General features: G+C 35.6%; 1 protein-coding gene across 3 annotated transcripts in view; it reads right to left on the bottom strand.

Annotated features, from left to right (window-relative positions):
* HERPUD2 (HERPUD family member 2) overlaps window positions 1-20,294 on the bottom strand; it is a 48,877-nt gene that overhangs the window by 10,717 nt on the left and 17,866 nt on the right. For all 3 annotated transcript variants that reach the window (XM_059073679.2, XM_059073680.2, XM_067042353.1), the window contains 3 exons: window positions 14,470-14,547; window positions 12,015-12,128; window positions 9,402-9,556 (listed from right to left, as the gene is read on the bottom strand). In XM_059073679.2, coding sequence (XP_058929662.1) covers window positions 9,402-9,556; window positions 12,015-12,128; window positions 14,470-14,547 — 347 coding nt within the window. The remainder of the gene's footprint in view (window positions 1-9,401; window positions 9,557-12,014; window positions 12,129-14,469; window positions 14,548-20,294) is intronic.

The following is a 20,294-nucleotide window of genomic DNA, read 5'->3' as shown; positions in this document are numbered from 1 at the left end:
ACAGAAGAGAAATGATAGGATTAGGAAATTACCATTTTGTAACAATTAATGAAATAATGGATCTAGTCAGTGATTATCAACGACTACTAAAAGGCTGACAAAGAACTGTATATGATGGAGGATCAGGCTGGCAACACCTGTACCCACTGTTCCACTTTAACATGACTAGAGGTAATAAGACAGCCAAACTTTAGGTGCCTCCTGAAGCGAGGCAAAGACACAGCACTACCTACAAAAAAATTCCTTTGAAAAAAAATAAGCGGAAGGGAGGGAGGGAGGGAGGACACTTAAGAGAATGTACACATTAAAAACATGAAATCAGTATTTCTCTTTTCCATTTCTACACACTGTCATCTTTCATTCTATAACAGATCTTGTCAGCCAAATAATTAAACATTACTATTTACAATGCTTATAATTTTATAGTGTGTGGAATCAGGTTTGCATTTGGCCGCATTATACAGAGAACACAACCTGTGGGGGCTTAAACAAATAGTCTGTTCAAAGAAGACAATATGTGGAAATGGAAATGAAAAATAATGCTCTCATGTTTTTAATATGTGTGCGTTCTCCTAAGTGTCCTCTAACCAGTTTTTTATAAAAAATAACTTAAGAATTTTTGAAAATTTTCAGTTATTCCAAAATAATGTTTTTTAATGGCCTAAAGCAGACCACGTAGTCATCAAGTAGATAACAGATCTCTTCCTGGTTTGCTCAAATCTAAAGCAGAGTGATGGAAATTAACAAAGTCTTTAGGTTAAAATTATCTAAATCAGAAGTACTAGCATATAGAGAAAACTGACTTTTCCTTATCTTTGGTAATTTTCTGTTTACATGATAGAAATATATGATATAGCAATCAAATTTCTAGTATTTATCAGTTAAAAACAGCATTTGACAACATCTACTAATCATGAAATAATTTCATGTATGAAAGTTTTTTAAATGGGACTGGCTGTAAAAGAAGCATGAGGTGTTGCTTCATGATATATTCAATGTTTTTCAATTTTTTCAATGAAATTTTTATTCTTTGATCTATACTTATATGCACATTCCATTTTAGTATTGTATTTAAATACAATTTACTGTTTCTTATTAAAAATCACAGTAAGATTCAGTTTCCATCATAAGAAAATCATTTGTAAAATATATTCTGGAGCATCCACTGTGCCTGTTTCCTTATATAGGTATGAGAACATTTCCTATCCCATAGGGTTGTTAAGTTATATATATATATTAAGCACATCAATGTCTGGTACAAAGTAAGCAAATATTAATAAAATATTGTTATTATCATTGCTAGGGAGGGAAATACAATGATGTGTTCACCAAAATCTGTGCTTTCCTCCTCCTGTAGTTTTCCTCCTTGAGTATCTGCTGGGAAATGTGGCTCCCCAGCTAGGGACCGCATTTCCTAGGTCCTCTGGCAATTCATTGAGCTATGTGGCTAGTTCTTGCTCATGCAATGAGTGACAGTGGAATATATCACTTCTAGGCCAAGGTATTTATAAAGTAGGTGTGTTTCCCTATGCTCCTTTCTCCATTTGCCAAGTACATACAGATGAACAGATGAACTCCAAGATTTTATGAGTCTTTTTTCTAATGTTAATTTTATATTATAGTTGATTAACAATGATGTGTTAGTTACAGGTGTACAGCAAAGTGATTCAGTTTACCCATACAAGTATTCACTCTTTCTCAAATCCTTGTCCCATTTAGGTTATTACAGAATATTGAGCCGAGTTCCCTGTGCTATACAGTAGATCCTTCTTGGTTATCTATTTTCAATGTAGTAGTGTGTACATGTCAATCCCAAACTCCCAATCTATCCCTCCCTCTTTTATTTTATTTTATTTTATTTTTTTTGGCAGCGCAGCTTGCAGGAGAGCTCAGTTACCCGACCAGGGATAGAACCCAGGCCCTGGCAGTGAAATAACCAAGTCCTACCACTAGACTGCCAGAGAATTCCCTTATGAGTCTTGAAAAGCCATAAAAGTGAAAAAACCCTGGGTATTTGAATCACCAGATGGCAAAAAATCACCTACATGGGATTAAACACTAGAATCATACTACTGCATAAGAAGCAAACTTCTATGATGTTAAGATTCTAAGATTTGTTAGTTACATTATTATTTGTTAATCATCTGTCAAAATGTTTTATAAAAGTGAGTTAATAAAATTCACATTTTCCACATAAGCTAAAGTAAAAAAAATAAAAATAAGTTGAACTTTAACTGAATTTAATCAAGCCCTAGATCTAACTACCAGTTTACAGGCAATCTGTGAAAACAAAGGAAAATATTAATGATGCCACAGGATATAGTGAGCCAAATCTAGACTACTATGGGAAATTACATAGAAAAACAGAAAAGGCATAAAGTAAAAAAAGGTAGGGATAGGGATTAGCTTAGAAGAGCCTTAAGAAACATCAACCAAACACAGTAGGTCAATCTCTTTCAATACTGATCCAATCAAAACAACCATAAAAAGACATTCGAGACAATCAGGGAAAATGGATCACGAATTGGATATTAAATGATATTAAAAATTTTTTAATTTTGTTGAGTGTTCTAATGGTATTGTGATTCTTAGTCCCCTATCTGTCATGTCTGTTACAGATACACAGTATTTACAGATGAAGTGATATGATGTCTAGATTTTACTTTAGAAATACTCCAGCTCAAGAAAAAAAGGAGGAGCAAGGGGGAATGGTTGAAGAATCGTAGTCTATTAATAGTTGCTGAAGCTGGATGTTAGGTAAGTAAGGGTTCCTTATAATAGACATTCATTAGTATGCTTTTTTTTTTTTTTTTTTTTTTCTGTGGTACGTGGGCCTCTCACTGTTGTGGCCTCTCCCGTTGCGGAGCACAGGCTCCGGACGCGCAGGCTCAGCAGCCATGGCTCATGGGCCCAGCCGCTCCGCGGCATGTGGGATTTTCCCAGACCGAGGCACGAACCCGTGTCCCCTGCATCGGCAGGTGGATTCTCAACCACTGCGCCACCAGGGAAGCCCCATTAGTATGCTTTTTAAAGTTAAGAATTATAAAGAAGAGGAGATGAAAGGAACTGGAAACTTCAACAATCAGGGACAAATTCTTTCATAGAAAACCTGCATGGACTCCCCACTTCGTTTCCAGAATATGCCTTTTCAAGAATCTCCACACTGCTTTGTTCTCCTCTGCTGAACCTCCCTTAAAATCAGCCAAAATGTTACCAACTATGAAGCCCTCCCCCTTCCTCCAAGCAGAGACAGTCACTCCCTCCTCCAGGCTCCTGCAGAACTTTTTCAAGACCATGATAGCACATCAGTGAATGGCAGTTTATTTGCCGATCTGACCTACTTCCATTGAGGGCAACTACATAATTCATTTTCCTGTCTTCATTGCCCAGCTACAGCAAATTCTAAAGTAAACTTTTCCTGAATAAAACCACAAGGTCCTCATACAGACAAATATGCTTATTCAGTCACCAATACTTAAAATCTGGCCAATAGATCTTACTAGAGAAAAGTTTTAAATGGGAGAGCAGAGGGGAGAGAACCACCGTTATAAATGAAGTCAAAATACAAATGGTAAGCTAGGAAATTATACTGAAACAAATGACAGACAAAATATTCACTTCAACAAGACAGTTAACACAGACTTTCAAGTCAGATATGGATTTGAACTTCAGTCCTGCTACTGACAACTTCTGTGAACTTAGGCAGGCTACATAACCTTTCATCCTGCTTCTCCTCATCCATAAAATGGGAGAGAATAGTACCTAGACCAAAGAGTTGGTAAAAAGTTCAGTGAAATAAAGCATGTATAAGTGCTTAATACAATGCTTAGCCTGAGCTAAATGCTCAATAAGCATTAATTATTAATATCCTTTTAGATAAAGAACTGTCACAAATGAACTTTTTAAAATACCAACACGCCAACAAATAAGCATTTCACAAAACAAAAAGAATGTCTCTTTATCATGTCTCAGATTAAAACAAGGACATCCCAACTTATCATACTGGGAAGTACATATCTGTAATGGTATGGTGAATTGGGCTCTTTTAACAACTGTTACTGGAAAAGTAAACTGGTATACCTTTTCTTTTTTATGGCTGAATAGTATTCCATTGTGTAAATATGTACCATAATTTCTTTATCCATTAATCTACCTATGAACACTTAGGCTGCTTCCTTATCATGGCTATTGTAAATAATGCTGCAGTGAACATGGGGGTACATATATCTCTTCAAATTAAGTATTTTCATTTTCTTCAGATAAATACTCTGAAGTGAAATTGATGGATCATACGGTAGTTCTATTTTTAATTTTCTGAGGAAACTCCATAATGTCTTCCATAGTGGCTGCACCAATTTACATTCCCAACAACAGTGCACAAGGGTACCCTTTTCTCCATGATCCTGACCAACACTTGTTATTTGTTGTCTTTCTAATAACAGCCATTCTGACAGGTATGAGGTGGTATCTCATTGTGGTTTTGACTTGCACTGCCCTGATGATGATTAGTGTTGTTGAGCATCTTTTCATGTACCTGCTGGCCATCTGTATGTCTTCTTGGGAAAAAGTCTATTAAGATCCTCTGCCCATTTTTAAATTGGATTGTTTGTGTTTTTGCTATTGTATGAGTTCTTTATATATTTTAGATATTAACCCCTTATCAGATATATGATTTGCAAATATTTTCTCCCATTCAGTAGGTTGCCTTTTCATTTTGTTGATGATTTCCTTTGCTGTGCAGAAGCTTTTTAGTCTGATGTAATCTCATTTATTTTTGCTTTTGTTGTCAAATCTAAAAAATCATCACCAAGTCCAGTGTCAAGGAGCTTATTTTCTTCTAGGAGTTTTATGGTCTCAAGTCTTACATTCAAGTCAAATTCATTTTGAGGTAACTTTTTTTTTTTTTTAAGCCATGCCCCGCAGCTTGCAGGATCTTAGTTCCCCGACCAGGGATTGAACCTGTGCTCTCGGCAGTGAAAGCACGGAGTCCTAACCACTGGACTGCCAAGGAATTCCCATTTTGATTTAATTTTTTAAGTATGGTATAAAATAGTAGTCTAGATTCATTCTTTCGCATGTAGCTGTTCGGTTTTCCCAACACCATTTATTGAAGAGACTGTCTTTTCCTCATTATATATTATTGCCTCCTTTGTCATAAATTAATTGACTATATATGTATGGGTTTATTTCTGAGTTCTCTATTCTGTTCCATTGATCTATGTTTCTGTTTTTATGCCAATACCATATTGTTTTAATTACTGTTACTTTGTAGTATAGTTTGAAATCAGGGAGTGTGATGCCTTTAGCTTTGCTCTTCTTTCTCAAGATTGCTTTGGCTATTTGAGGTCTTTTGTGGTTCCACACAAACTTTAGGACTGTTTGTTTTATTTCTGTGAAAAATATTTGGAATTTTGATAGGGATTGACTGAATCTACAGATTGTTTTGAGTAGTATGGACATTTTAACAACACTAATTCTTCTAATCCATGAACATGGAATATCTTTCCATTTATTTGTGTCTTCAATTTCTTTCATCATTGTGTTATAGTTTTCAGTGCATGGCTCTTTCACCTCCTTGGCTAAACTTATTGCTAATACAGACTTTAATTGTTGTAGATTTATATTTGATCTGGAAATATGTCCAGGCTATATTATGCTTTTCTAAAAGGTTTATAAAATAAAATAGTATGATATTTCTATTTTAAAAGTATACTTAGAAAATTATTTGGAAGGAAACTACAAAAATGTTATTAGCAATAGTTATTTCTGGGTAGTGGGTTATAAGCAATTTTTACTATTAAAAAATCGGATAACACAGAAGGGTACAATGAGTAGGTTTTCAGTTTTAGTAATTATAAAACAAGATTGTTACTATTTCAGGGGGGAAAATTGAGTGTACAAAACAGTGGGTATTCTATAAACCAGTCAGCAGTTTTTGGAGTTAAATAAATATGACAGCACAGCACACTGAGTCCAAAACAGTCAGTCAAGATTTACAAATGTGACATTATAAATGGATAGCTAATGTGGTGATATACATGTACTGTTTGGTCTTCTCATGTTTCCTCAAGATCTTGATGGGCAAATAATCACCTGCATTAGAGCTTCTTTAAAAGTGAGGTTCCCAGAATGCTGTTAAGTTGGCAGATTCCTAAGCACTACCCTAAACCTAGTGATTCAAAAACTCAGTGAGCAGGGATCAGAATTTAGCAATTTTAACAAGTTCACTAAAGACTGAGAATACTAACCTACATGGTGGAAAACACATGTGACTAGTTAAACATAAGCTGTACTGAAGTCTAAAATAAGTGTGCAGAGATTTTATTTTTTTGGTGAATTCTTCAAGGTCACTAAATTACTGCTCTTGTACATTTAAGGTTAAGGCTATGTTCAATAAAATTTACTTAAAGACAGATGTAAAGTCTTCATTAGTAAAAAATTACAACTATAAGATGAAATTAAATCACGTTCATTGTTGAACTGAATAACCTATTTACTGAACTTTCACTTAAATTGTTTTGTAAATCACAAAGTGCTCTTTCCAAATATAGATTCATTTTCCAGCACCTAGCACTGGCATTCATTCAAATGTTTCAGTGTATCAGACTCACAGATGACTATAAATCTTTTTGCTGAATTAATGTGAATGAATTTATAAATAATTGCTAACACATCAGTAAACACTTTACATACATGAACTCTTAATCCACACAGAAATCCTGTATGATAAATACTGTTATCTCCAGATCATGAGCAAACTGAAACAAAGTAGAGAAGAGACTTGCCCAAGCTAGTCAGTGATTAGGGCCAGGATTCAAACCAAGGAAGGCTGGCTCCTGAATCTGTACATCCACTAAGCTGTACTGCCCTCCTGATTTAAAACATTATTCATCTCGTAACAGATTCCCTAAGTGAAGCTCAAATCTTTAAGGATTTTATTCCTTATCATCTTAATACTCATTTTTAGCAAAATAAATACTATTTTTCTAATCTGTTTTATATACTTCTAAGAGCTAAATGCCTTTGTCTACAAAGTTTGTTGATTTTCTCAACAGCCTAAAGAAATTATTAATCTTTTTCCAAGATAACCATGGTCTTATTCTGAAGATGTGCAACCTTACACACTTTGTTTTGTTTATTACAAAATATATTCACTGTAAGTATGAGAAAGAGTTAAAAATCTTACTGTGCAGAGATAACTGTTATTAACATGTCATTACATATTCTTCCAGGTTTATTATATCCATAATTTTCTCACTTTCTATCACTACCACCGTATTTGGTAAAATATTATTAGTAAAATCATTCTGTATAAATTGAGAGGAACTGAACTGTCTTACTCTGCAAAAAAGACAGGAAAGGAATCACCGTCATAAGATAGAAGATATTTTAAGCCATTATTCTATAATGTAAACTGTGACAACACTGTTTTTTTATAAACTACTAAATTTTGGTTTGTAATAATCATTTTCTGAAAACAAAAATATTGATAGTTTCATAGGATGCTTCATAAAAGTCTAAAATCAGCTTCATCTAAACACTTATTTTTAGAAGAAAAACTCAGAATATGAGACAAATGAGTCTTTTAAATATTTTGCTATATACTCCGCTTTGTTTTTCTGCATTAAGAATTAAGTTTAAAGTTCTAAGTAGAAAGTACCTGTATGTTATTACATCCTGTTTGGCGTAACAGTCAGTGGCTACTCCTTGGTTTTATCACTTACTACCATTCTGAGGGGTCCTGCCATTTCCTTATTTCCAGCCTCACCATCATGGATCTGGAGCACTGTCACACACTGCAGTCCCACAGCATGATATGCAACACAAAACAACTATCACTACCTATTATTCATGCTTCCTTTACTTCAAAAGTACTCTGGTTTCAGACATAACCCAGGTCTAAACTGTATTCTCCAAGACCCTCCTTTCTGAACTGTCTGAAAGATATGATGTGGCTGTCGACTGCATTCCCCACTGGAACTGCCTAACCCAAGAGGCCTGCTGTAATTGCTAAATATAAGGTAGCCATAGCAAGCTTCTTGAGTAAACTCCTCTAAGAAAGACTCTGGATAACATGCAATGGTTAGCATATCTTCATAATACATCACAGTTTTATTCTACCTCAGTTGTTACCAAGCCTGGCTAATCATAAACACCAGTGGAAGTTTTTAAAAACATATTACTGGGCCCTATACTCTTCCAAGAACACCCTTACTCACCCATCTGCTCCCCAGAAGACTAATTTGCATAGACCTATAGTGAGACTGAGTAAAAACAAAAATTTTAGTTACCTAGATCCTTGTTATTCAAAGTATGTTCTAAGCATCAGAAGCATCAGCATCACAGGAGAGCTTGCTGGAAATACAGAATCTCAGGCCCCATAAGACCTACTGAATCAGAACCGGCATCTTAGTAAGATCTCCAGGTGATTAGCACAAACATTAAAGACTGAAAAGTACTGCCCTAGACAATTCTAATGTACAACCAGCTTTCAAAAGCACTGCTCCTGGGCTTCCCTGGTGGCGCAGTGGTTAAGAATCTGCCTGCCAATGCAGGGGACAAGGGTTTGAGCCCGAGTCCAGGAAGATCCCACATGCTGCAGAACAACTAAGCCTGTGCACCACAACTACTGAGCCTGCGCTGTAGAGCCTGCGGGCCACAACTACTGAGCCCGCATGCCTAGAGCTCGTGCTCCACAAAAAGAGAAGCCACTGTGATGAGAAGCCCGTGCACTGCAACGAACAGTAGCCCCTGCTTGCCTAAACTAGAGAAAAGCCCACGTGCAGCAACAAAGACCCAGGGCAGCCAAAAATTAAATAAATTTTAAAAAAACAAAACAAAACACCATTCACTTAAAAAAAAAAAAGCACTGCTCCTGGGAATTCCCTGGCGGTCCAGTGGTTAGGACTCCACCATGTTCTCACCACAGAGGGCCCGAGGTTCAGTTCCTGATCAGTGAACTAAAATCCCACAAAATGTGTGGGACAGCCAAAAACAAAGAAAAAAACACTGCTCCACCTAACCCTCTAATTGTCAAAACATATACTCAGGTATATGAATAAATTTCAAATGTACTTTCATTACTGAAGGGGGCTACCATGAAAGTCTGGAGTCACAGATTTGTGTGTGTGTGTGTGTGTGTGTGTGTGTGTGTGTGTGTGTGTGATACGCAGGCCTCTCACTGTTGTGGCCTCTCCCGTTGCGGAGCACAGGCTCCGGACGCGTAGGCTCAGCGGCCATGGCTCACGGGCCCAGCCGCTCCGTGGCATGTGGGATCTTCCCGGACCGGGGCAAGAACCTGCGTCCCCTGCATCGGCAGGCAGATTCTCAACCACTGCGCCACCAGGGAAGCCCTGGAGTCACAGATTTTTAAGAGGCCCACAGCTATCAGTTTCACTCACCCTTGCATTACATATGGGAACTGATGACTCTGTGCTGGGTCGGTTTGTGCTTGTGGAAGGGTTCGTTGCCTCAATCCTTCTGAGGACGAACTGGTAGCTAAAGACAAGGTTTCTTGACTGGATGATGGAGTTGATGATCCTGACAGATCTGAACTCTACAGACAAAAATGTAATTATTTTTTCAAGGAGACTTAATTCATTACAATCACAATATTATAGACACATTGCTAAAAATGTACTTATGAAATCCCTCTGCAGAGTGAATTTTAGAAATTTACTGATTTGACTCCTGTGCCCAGCTTAATAGGTAGATATTTTAATTCTTATGAGACTGAAGAGTTTAGAAAATCAAAATCACTTAATTACACATTAGCCCATTTCTCAACTATAAAAGGCTGAGTAGTAATTATGTACAAAAAAATAGCATACAAAATTTGTGAAAATTAAATTCACACAAAGCTCTTTTCATGATGATTAACACATAGGAAGTGTTTAATAAATGGTACTAATAACTGTGCCACTTAAACAGTTACTGTGAACTACTACTGTGTAACAGCTACTGTATAACATGCTATATTAGTAGTACACTTGTTTAAAATATTGAGGAACATGCTAGAATTTGGTGTTATCTTTGACATTAACAAGGAACATAACCTTAAAATTCACTTAACCCCTGAGTCTCAGCTTTCCTATAAAAAATGAGATTGAACTAGATTTTCAAGATTTCTTTCAGTTCTAAAATTCTATTAGTTTATAGATACCACCAACAAATCGTTTTTTTACAACATGAACAAGATACCAAACAGGATTTTAAAATTCTCATGCTTCAGTGATGTCAGTAACTCACAGATTCAATAACCTCAAACAATATAATCTCTTGAAGACCACCTCAATTTGCTGCTGCTTGAAAATAGTTTGTCAAGCGTTTTATGTAAATTTAAAACACAATTACATTTTATATAAATTACCCACTTTAAAAAGCTGGGTACAAAATAATTTCAACATCCTTCCAAGTTCACTAAAATTGCATTTACCTGTACTGCCTTCCTATTTACAGCATGTCTTTTTGCCTCTCTACCTATCTTAGTCCTGCCACGTGAAAGGTCCCAAGGACACTGGTCTTTTGCAAAACTAACAAAAGCTTTAAGATGTTATTCCACACCACACAGACACCAGAAACCTTACTAGGGAGCCTGATTGTTAGGCACATAACCTGGAAAGTGTTCTTTTTTGGCATGATTTCTTGTTAAAGGGACCATCAAAATATGGTGTTCATTAAAAAATTAACAGAAGAAAGGCCTACCCATTTGGCAGCACAGCCTAATTTCTCTAGAACTAATTATTTTTGGCCTTATTGGATAACTCATGAACAGATTTTTAAGACATTTTCAAGTCCCACTGAAATTTATCTGCCATAAAAAATTAAGAGGAATTCAACTTAATTCTCCTTTGATACTTTTTAGATTTTTATAACACAGCTTAAAAAAACTGAATATATATATACTAATGACATGAAATCATGAACGAGGAACCACTAGAAAAGTAAGAAGGTTCTTTGTCAACAAAAACAGGAGCAACACAACTGTGTCCAAAGACTATATACAGAACTCTATGCCAATGCCAGGGTTTTGTCCCTTCTTAGAAAGACCCTTAGGTTTGTTGACAAAACATATCTCAATTTAATGTAAGCTAAACTCCCATGGCTGATACTAGAAAATACCATTGAGGCTATGCTAATTAAATACAGCAACTAGAAGGTCTAGCTTCTTAAAGAAGCAGTTAACTGGCAGTATCTATATCACCCATGCCATTCATCCCCTCCTTAAAGTTTTGGCTAGATTCTTGACAAGAAGGAAAGTACACTTAGCGGTACAAAAGTTCCCTGCCCAGGATGTTTTAAGAAAGCTTCCACTCATCCAGTCCTTTTCTTTCACCTCCAAAAGTGTCACATAAAGCTTTTACGGGAAACCAAAAATAATTTAATATAAAAGAGTTTGAGACGGTGTCTTTAAAACTTGTAGACAATATCTAAGTTGAAAAGTTCAACTAGTTTTTAAAATTTCCAAAACAGTTTTAAGCAGATGGAAAAATAAGAAGGGAGAAATGAATACTCAAGTCTGAAAGAACTGAGTAGGTTAAGTAATTATTCCTCCCACAGTTGGAATATAGGCTCAAATGCAATCATTTTAAAAAACGAAGTTCCTGACCAAGCAATCTACCAAGAAGATTTAGCAAACTTAAAGTTAAAATAATTTAATCTACCTTGATTAAATATACTATATCAAATACTTAAAATATTTCTGAAATACTGGCCCTAGAGTTTATATTATATATCATAATTCTGTTCTTTGAGTATTTCAGTAATTAAACCCCTGAAGATTGGATCTATTACTGACCTGCCATATAGCAAATTATAACTCATGGGGAACAGGCTTCAGGGGATAACACTGTGTATTGGATCTCTAAAAATGAAGTTTAAATACTTAACTTGAGCTGTTCAAAACACAGTCTCACAACCCACAAGAGCAAATTGTTCTGTTTTCCACTTAGTTTTTAGAGGCAAAAAAGGATAATCAGAAAACTTCAACATTTACTCTGCCCAAAACAACTCACAGAATTGCTGCTGGATGTCAATGCTTCATGACTTTCTCTACTGGTGCTGGATTTTGGAGAACTGGGAGGAGTCCGAGAAGTACATACTAGATGAACCATATGATACTCATCTTGCTAAAATTCAAGAAGATTACATTTAAAGAGTAGTACTGGAAAAATACACAGCTCAAAAATGTCAGTAGCTAAGCAGAAATACTTAATTCAGAACTTAAGTTCCTTCCTACCACAGCCATTTTATTAGTAATAAATTGTTGTCATTAGGACCCTTGTGAATTCAATATTTTGTCCATGCTTAGAAAATGGTCTCAATACTCAGTAATTGCTATATGAAAAAAATGATTATTTTGTATACCAAAGCGTTTTGAAGCAAACACTGCTGTAAAGTTGTGTCAGCACTATTATTTCAATATAAAAACATCTAGCATGTTAATATCAGAACTGTGATACACTGAAGTTTAGGCCTACAAACTTTGAGTAGTGAAATGTTTTCATTATTTGAGACCTTACAGCGATAAAGAAACTCAAATAACTTCACTATAATCTCATTTGTCTTAGTTTTAGCAAGTGTTTTATTTTTTTAAGTCAAAACTGTTTTTATCTATAACACTTATGCACAGACATAAAGCATATATTTGAACTATATTCTGTAAATACTCCAAATGTGTTGCCATAAATCTACAACTACGACTGAAGGAAAATGTTCTAAAACTGATTAGAATTGGCACTTTAGCTTAGCGATTTCATGAGTATATTTATAGTTAGGCATAAAGCAAGTAAATAAGATGGAGAAAGGAAAGAGAATAAAGAGGGACAGAGAAGAATAAAGGATGGCTCAGCAATTTTAAAAAAGAAAGAAAAGGGACTTCTCCGGCAGTCCAGTGGTTAAGACTCCACCTTCCACTGCAGGGGTGTGTGTTCAATCCCTGGTTGGGGAACTAAGATCCCACATGAAGCATGGTGCAGCCAAAATTTAAAAAGAAGAGAAAAAGCATGTGGGATCTTAGTTCCCAGACCAGGGATCGAACCTGTGCCCCCTGCAGTGGAAGCACAGAGTCTTAACCACTGGACCATCAGGGAAGTCCCGAGCCATTCTTCTTTTAAGTCTTCTGGTTGGAAATTATTTCTGGCAGCAAAAGCCTTTTTAAATGTATGCATGTGCAGCCTCTAGCTATACTTGGGTAAAATAATAAATATATATTTCAAAGAGCATATAGCAAAAAGGGTTTTAAGGATAAAAACACGGAAAGAATGAAGATGTGAAGCACAGAGGATTTGGGGGGTAGTGAAATATTCTGTACAATACTATAATGGTGGACACATGTCATTTTACATTTGTTAAAATCTACAGAATGTACAACACCAAGAGTGAACCCTAATGGAAACTATGGGTTTGGGGTGATAATGAGGTCAATGTAGGCATCAACTGTAACTGCTATACCACTCTGACATGGATGTTGTTAGTGGGGGTAGCTGTGTATGTATGGAGGCAGGAGGTATATGGGAAATCTCTATACCCTCTGCTCAATTTTGCTGTGAACCTAAAACTACTCTAAAAAACAAAGTCTATTAAGAAAAGAAAGGGGGGGGTGAATCTGCTGCAAATTCCACTATTTTTGAGAGGGAGAGAGAGCGAGGGAGACAGAGAGGTTATTAAACCACTTTGGCAACCTGAAACTACATGATTAAAATGAAAATGACAGCAAGAAGTCACTGGCAAAACTAAAATGTCAACTATCTAACAGAAGGAACACACCAGTGTAAGATTTTTTAAAGTTTCCCACAGGTGATCAATAAACATACAGGAGAAGATAGAGAGATTAGGGACATCCAGAAAACACTGAGTTAAGTCAAAGATCTAAAGCAAAACATTAACAGCTGTATATTCAATTCTGCTACACTCACGAGCAAAAAGAATCTCAAAAATAGAAAAGTTCTAAAAGTATAAATTCCACAAATAAACATGAGCTAAAAAGCTGCCATTAAAATAACTAGCATTCAATCTGTCAAAAAAACTATATTCAAATATATTTAACTCTGAGTACCAGCATTCAAAGTCTGCTAACTGATGGACCAATTGGACTTCATTCTATTTTCTGTCCTGAAATTAAACTCCTAACCCAAGTTAACTTGTATTAAAACGTAGTTTGGTCAAAAGGGTATTTAAGAGAGGAGACTATTATCAGTGAAAATCCATCACCACTACTTAAGCACTCTACTCCTGCACAGTTTACTGATAACTCAGTACTGCTTTCTTACACAAGATAACAAATCCCTGAACACAAATATATAATCCTATTTCAGATTTAGCTGTCAGATAGATATACAAAACTGTTACCTCAGCTAATGAGAATCACCTATTATGCTACCCAAACTGGCTGGATATCAAAAGAACTTCAGAACATATCTCCTCTGGCACTCTGAGTATCTGGTATCAAATAGTGGTAGAAAAGCTTACTTTTCTGAGAATGTCTTTCAGCTGCAGGTGATCGGGAAGCAGTCTGCCAGAATACACCAACCTCTGATCCTTCGTCAACTAAGAAATGGGACAAAGAAAAGAATTCAACTTTTTCTAATTATACAAATTGAAGGTTGGGAATAAGATGCTGTACAATGGATAAAGTAAAATTCCCTTTAGGCACAAATAAGCAGAAAACTGACATAATTTAAGAATTCTGGGGCTTCCCTGGTGGCGCAGTGGTTGGGGGTCTGCCTGCCAATGCAGGGGACACGGGTTCGTGCCCCGGTCCGAGAGGATCCCACATGCGACGGAGCGGCTGGGCCCGTGAGCCATGGCCGCTGAGCCTGCGCGTCCGGAGCCTGTGCTCCTCAATGGGAGGGGCCACAACAGTGAGAGGCCCGCGTACCACAAGAAATTAAAAAAAAAAAGAAAAAAAAAGAATTCTGTTTTTCCAAATTCCACTTAAGACATTAAAAGTTCAGCAAATGGTAGCGTATCTACTGTAGATATAATAAAATACAGAAAATTACCAAATTATTTTTAAAACAAGGAAAAAAACGTAAATTTGGAAGTCTGTCTTTTCAGACATAATGTGTGACTGTCATTAAAAACCTTCAAGATTAAAAATGAGATGGTGGCTGACTTTCTATTAACAGTCAACAATGGGATAAAATTCCAAGGTCACCAGTGTTATTTTGCATTGTCAGTATTTTTAATCAAAAGTAAATGTAAGATTTACTTTATTCTTTACTAACATCATGCAGGACAATTTATTGGTTTTAATTCCAAAGCCATTTGGACTTAGTTACAGCTTTAGGTAACTATTCTTGTTTTTATTATTCCTGCCATTCTCATGAATACCTTCGTACATTTTTCAAAAACACAAGACTAAAGAAAAATCAACTCAAGTGCATGGAGATTCAAGTGCCATCTCCACATGCAACCCAAAATAGGAAATATGTTCTGGTTATCTCTGCCTTATTTTGTACTTAAAATAAATCTGCTAAGTGCTCACACTACAAGCATTAAGTATTTAAAATAAAAGCATTTATGTAGAGTCCCCATAAGACCTCCTATTTCATAACTAAGAAACAGGCAAATGTTCCTTGAATTCTATTAAAACAGTTAAATATTAGCTATATCAACAATTACTAAACATGCCAAATCCAAGCAATAACTATAACAATCTTCAAACAGACTACATATGCAACATGGCTACTAAAAAAAAGTCTTACATTAAAAGTAACCATAGTAGAGACATACTTAGTAATATCTGTGATTCAGGGGTCCTTAGGTACCAAAGATCAAGGGAAGGTATAGTTGTCCTTCCAAGATACTTAGCTTTTAGGCATAATTTAGCTTCCCCTGGAAGTATTTTTGAGTGTACCATTCCTAAAATGCACATATAAAAATTCTTATATTAACAACCAAATACAACAAAGGATTTTTTTTAAATACATATTACAAGTCTTGAAACTTCAATCAATACATATAAATATTGAGTGGAGCACAAACAGTAAATTATATAACATAAGTTAAATGCTAAGTAGATAATGGTTGATTTAATCCCTGGACAAATGAATTATGTAATGCTTTATAAGTTTCCACAATATACTTATTACTTCAGCTGCAACCTAAAGAAGTTTCTTTGATAAATACTACAGCCATCATAAACTACCATTCTTTCACCAGTCCAAACATTTAATAGATACTTCTATGTCATATCATTCTGTATAAAAATTATCAGTTCTTTCCTTACAATTTTTTTTTACTTTACTATGAAACTTCTCAAACATACACAAAGTGGAGAGAATAAAATGAACCCTCTTACCATCTTCAAGAATTCCCAAATATCCAGCTCCAACAAGTATCAACATTCTGCTATTCCTGTTTCATTTACCCACCTACCCCCATTTTGTTTTTGGCAAGGAAGAGAGTTTTAAAGCAAATACCACATATTTCCTTTTGCCTGTAAAAAACAGACTGTGTCTGTAACAGTTTTTTTTCCAACTACCCACAATATTACCACATTCAACAAAATAAATATTAATGCCTTATAATGTGATATCCAGCACAGCTCAATTTTTCCCACTTGCTCAAAAATGTGTTTTCAGGAATGGTTTGTTTAAATCAGAATACAAACAAGGTTCACACATGGTATGGGACTGTTATGTCTCTTGTAATCTTTTAAGAGCTTCCACTTCTTTAAAACTTTTCCCTAGCTACTTGTTGAAGAAAACATGTTGCAATCTGGATTTGGGTGACTATGTCCTCCTGGTATTGTACAGCATGTCCTGTACTCTCTGTGTAATGCAGTTAGATCTAGAGGGTTGATTAAATTCAGGTTCTTTTTTGTTTGACAAGAGAACTTCCTGTTGCATCACATCATTATTAGCACACTGGATTGAGTGACTTACTTACTTTTAGTCGTGTTAAGTTTGATCAGTGCGTTCAAATGTTCTCAGCCGAATTCATCCCTTGTAAAGTCTGCCATCAAATATTCATTCACCTTATTAACAACCTAGATCCAACTGCCTAGATCCATTATTTCATTAGGGGTAGAAAATACTTTCTAATTCTCTAATTCTTTCTGTATTAGCTGTGCTTCTTCTCAAAGAACTTTACCTCATCAACCATTTGCTTACCTAGATTACACAAGAAAGACAGCAAAAATGCTCAAATTATTCCTTATCAGTTTTCAGAATGAGTGCCCAAGCAACCTCCAGAAGTGACCAAAAAGTTTTGGTTTAAGTATCATTATGAGCTTGTGGAATTTTATGTTTTTCAATGTACTGCCACCTGGTTGTTTTTTTGTTAATCCTCAAATTGCACCATCTTTAGCCAGTAGGAGTCCCTTCAGGTTGGATCCTATGTCACTTTGACATGACCTCTGTAGTCTCGAAGAGCTTCCTTGCTTTCGGACACACCAGGTTCATCTTCCACATTTCTTTCCCCAGGCCTGGAATCAGCCACTGTTCCAGGGGCCTTGATTCCTTTTAATGGGAAATCGCATCTAGAGACAAAATCTGGAGTCTAAGAGTGCTTATTGTTACTTGCTATTATTTCTAAGATTCTTCATTGAGGAGAGCTAGAAAATATGTATTTTTGAGAAAGAGAAACTTAAACCCTGAGTATATATTCATATTTCCAATTTTAATTAAACAGTATATGTTTTTTTATTTGTATCTCTATCACCCTGAAAATCTTTCTTGCTAATGATATCAACAAACGTATGCCATTAGCAAAAGTACTTACATGCTTTATCCTACTATGTATAATCTCAAATAATAATAACAATATTGGATGAGGTTTAAGATTTCTTGTCACTTTTTTCCATCCTTAGATATATCCCATTAGGGATATGCAGTCAAAATACTGTTTCGAAATTACTTGTAATAATTCTTACAGTTTTGTCACCATCCTGACATTGTAAAATTGTTTTGTTACCATTTAGGAGTTTTATTCTATTTAATTTTTTTAAATTATATATAACACATATGGAAACAAAGTAAAAATTATAGAACAAGGTACAAAGAGGTTTAGCTTCTGTCCCTACCCTCTTTCTCTATAATTCTGAATTACCCTTCCATTATTTTTTAACAACATAACAAACCTGAATACAAATACACTTGTATTTCCCTTCTTTTCTCACATAAAAGATAGTACACGGTACTCCTTTGTACCTTGTTTTCTCACTTACTGTACCCTGGAGATTACTCCTTAGCAGTATAAAGATGTCTTCCCCATTCTTTTTGACAGATGCATAATGCTCCATTACACAGAAAGACTAAAGTTTACAATATGGATATTTGAGTGTTTCCAGGCTTCTGTTATTAATCGTAGTGTCCTTCTTTCATACTATTCTATTTATATCTCTATTCCCCCACCATATCCTGGAACATGGAGCTCCCTGGTGATCTTCATACGAGCAATCTTGGTGGAACAGTAGGGTAAAAACTTAACTGAAATGGATTCAAGAGAACAGGAGAGGAGTACAGATACAGTGAATAGTCATAATTTGTAAGGAGTTGTGCACTAAAGACAGGGAAGAAATAAAGCAACAGCTAGAAGGGAAATGGAATCAAAGAGGGTCTTGTTTGTTTTACTGTTTCATGTTTTTGTTTTTTTAAGAAGACAGAAATAACATGTTTGTATGCCAACAGGAATAATCCAGTAGAAAGGAAAAACTGAGGATGCAGGAGAGAAAAATAGAGAATTTCAAGAGCAATGTCCTTGAGTAGCTAATAAGGGTAATAAGGGATAGAATCTCGTGTGAAGGAGTTGGACTTAGAGAAGAATATGGCAGATAGGTGAAGAAATGTTGAGAAATTTGTACATGATCCCACTACCACCAGTCTGTGTCTCAGTTTTCTTAACTGAAAAATGAGGGAAATAATAGTACCTATTTCACAGGGTTGAATTTTCACAACAATGAAAATGTACACAAACCTCTAAGAACAGGGCAGAACACCTAGTAAACATTCAATGAGCATGTGATACTAATCTCTAATACCTGCTTCTCTTCAGGAAACATCATGATGTTTCCTGAGGATCTAATGAGAGATTATGTGAAAGTATTGATAAGTTGTATGACTAATAGCAGACTATCTTCATAATGTATAAGAACATGATTAGGACACTGCTAAATAGGTTTGGTTAAAGTTGCAATAACTATCAGTTTTAATGACTAAAAAAGCAAGCCCTAATCCCTGTTTGAAGAGCTTTCAAGAATCAGTTTAAAATGACATTTATAAATAACAAAAGGAAAACTTTTAATTAATTTTAGCTTCTCTACACAGAGAGAAAAGTAATATGACATTGGTAAAAAGAAGTCCATGTCCAAAACATAAGTTACTTACCTTCAGATTTTTAGTGAAAGGATGTATTGGGTGCTAAGATGAAAGAAGTATCTACCAACTACTCCTTCAAAATGTAAGAAATCTATATATATTACCTGATTTCTACATAGGTAATCTCCATTTTACTATTAAACTGTAATGGTAATGGAATTAATCATGTACTTTATCACAAGTATCACTTTTAAACAACATGGGGCATAAAAATATGCTACAACACTCATTATTTTGGACTACTGACAAATATATATATACATAAAAATTAAGTACAATGGCAACCAACTTAGACAGTTTACTCCCTTAATTATTTAGTAGATAAGTTTAAAACAATTTTTTTTTCACAGAAACAATAAAGATCACCATCAGTCAGCAACCTCACAGATTCCAAAAGCCCATGCTTGAAAAACTTAACCACACAAATTAAACATATTTAGTCTGATCACTTAGTTTAAAATGCAGGTACTAAATCTCATGAGAGTCAGCTACAAAGTAATCATCCTGTTATCTATAATGATAATTTTTACATCAAGATAAAAACCCAAAATTAAAGATTTTGGAGATTGGTTCAAGATGGCAGAGTAAAAGGACATGCGCTCACTCCCTCTTACAAGAGCACCAGAATCACAACTAACTGCTGAACAATCATCAACAGGAAGACACTGGAACTCACCAAAAAAGATACCCCACATCCAAAGACAAAAGAGAAGCCACAATGAGACAGTAGGAAGGGCGCAATCACAATAAAATCAAACCCCATAACTGCTAGATGGGTGACTCACAAACTGGAGAACACTTAAAACACAGAAGTCCACCCACTGGAGTGAAGGTTCTGAGCCCCATGTCAGGCTTCCAAACCTGGGGGTCCGGCAACGGGGGTAGGAATTCCTAGAGAATCAGACTTTGAAGGCTAGCGGGATTTGATTGCAGGACTTCAACAGGACTGGGGGAAACAGAGACTCCACTCTT

The sequence above is a fragment of the Kogia breviceps genome, chromosome 9 (assembly GCF_026419965.1).
Source record: "Kogia breviceps isolate mKogBre1 chromosome 9, mKogBre1 haplotype 1, whole genome shotgun sequence".
NCBI classification, from domain to species: Eukaryota; Metazoa; Chordata; class Mammalia; order Artiodactyla; family Physeteridae; genus Kogia; species Kogia breviceps.
This window is presented reverse-complemented; position numbering and strand designations above follow the sequence as displayed.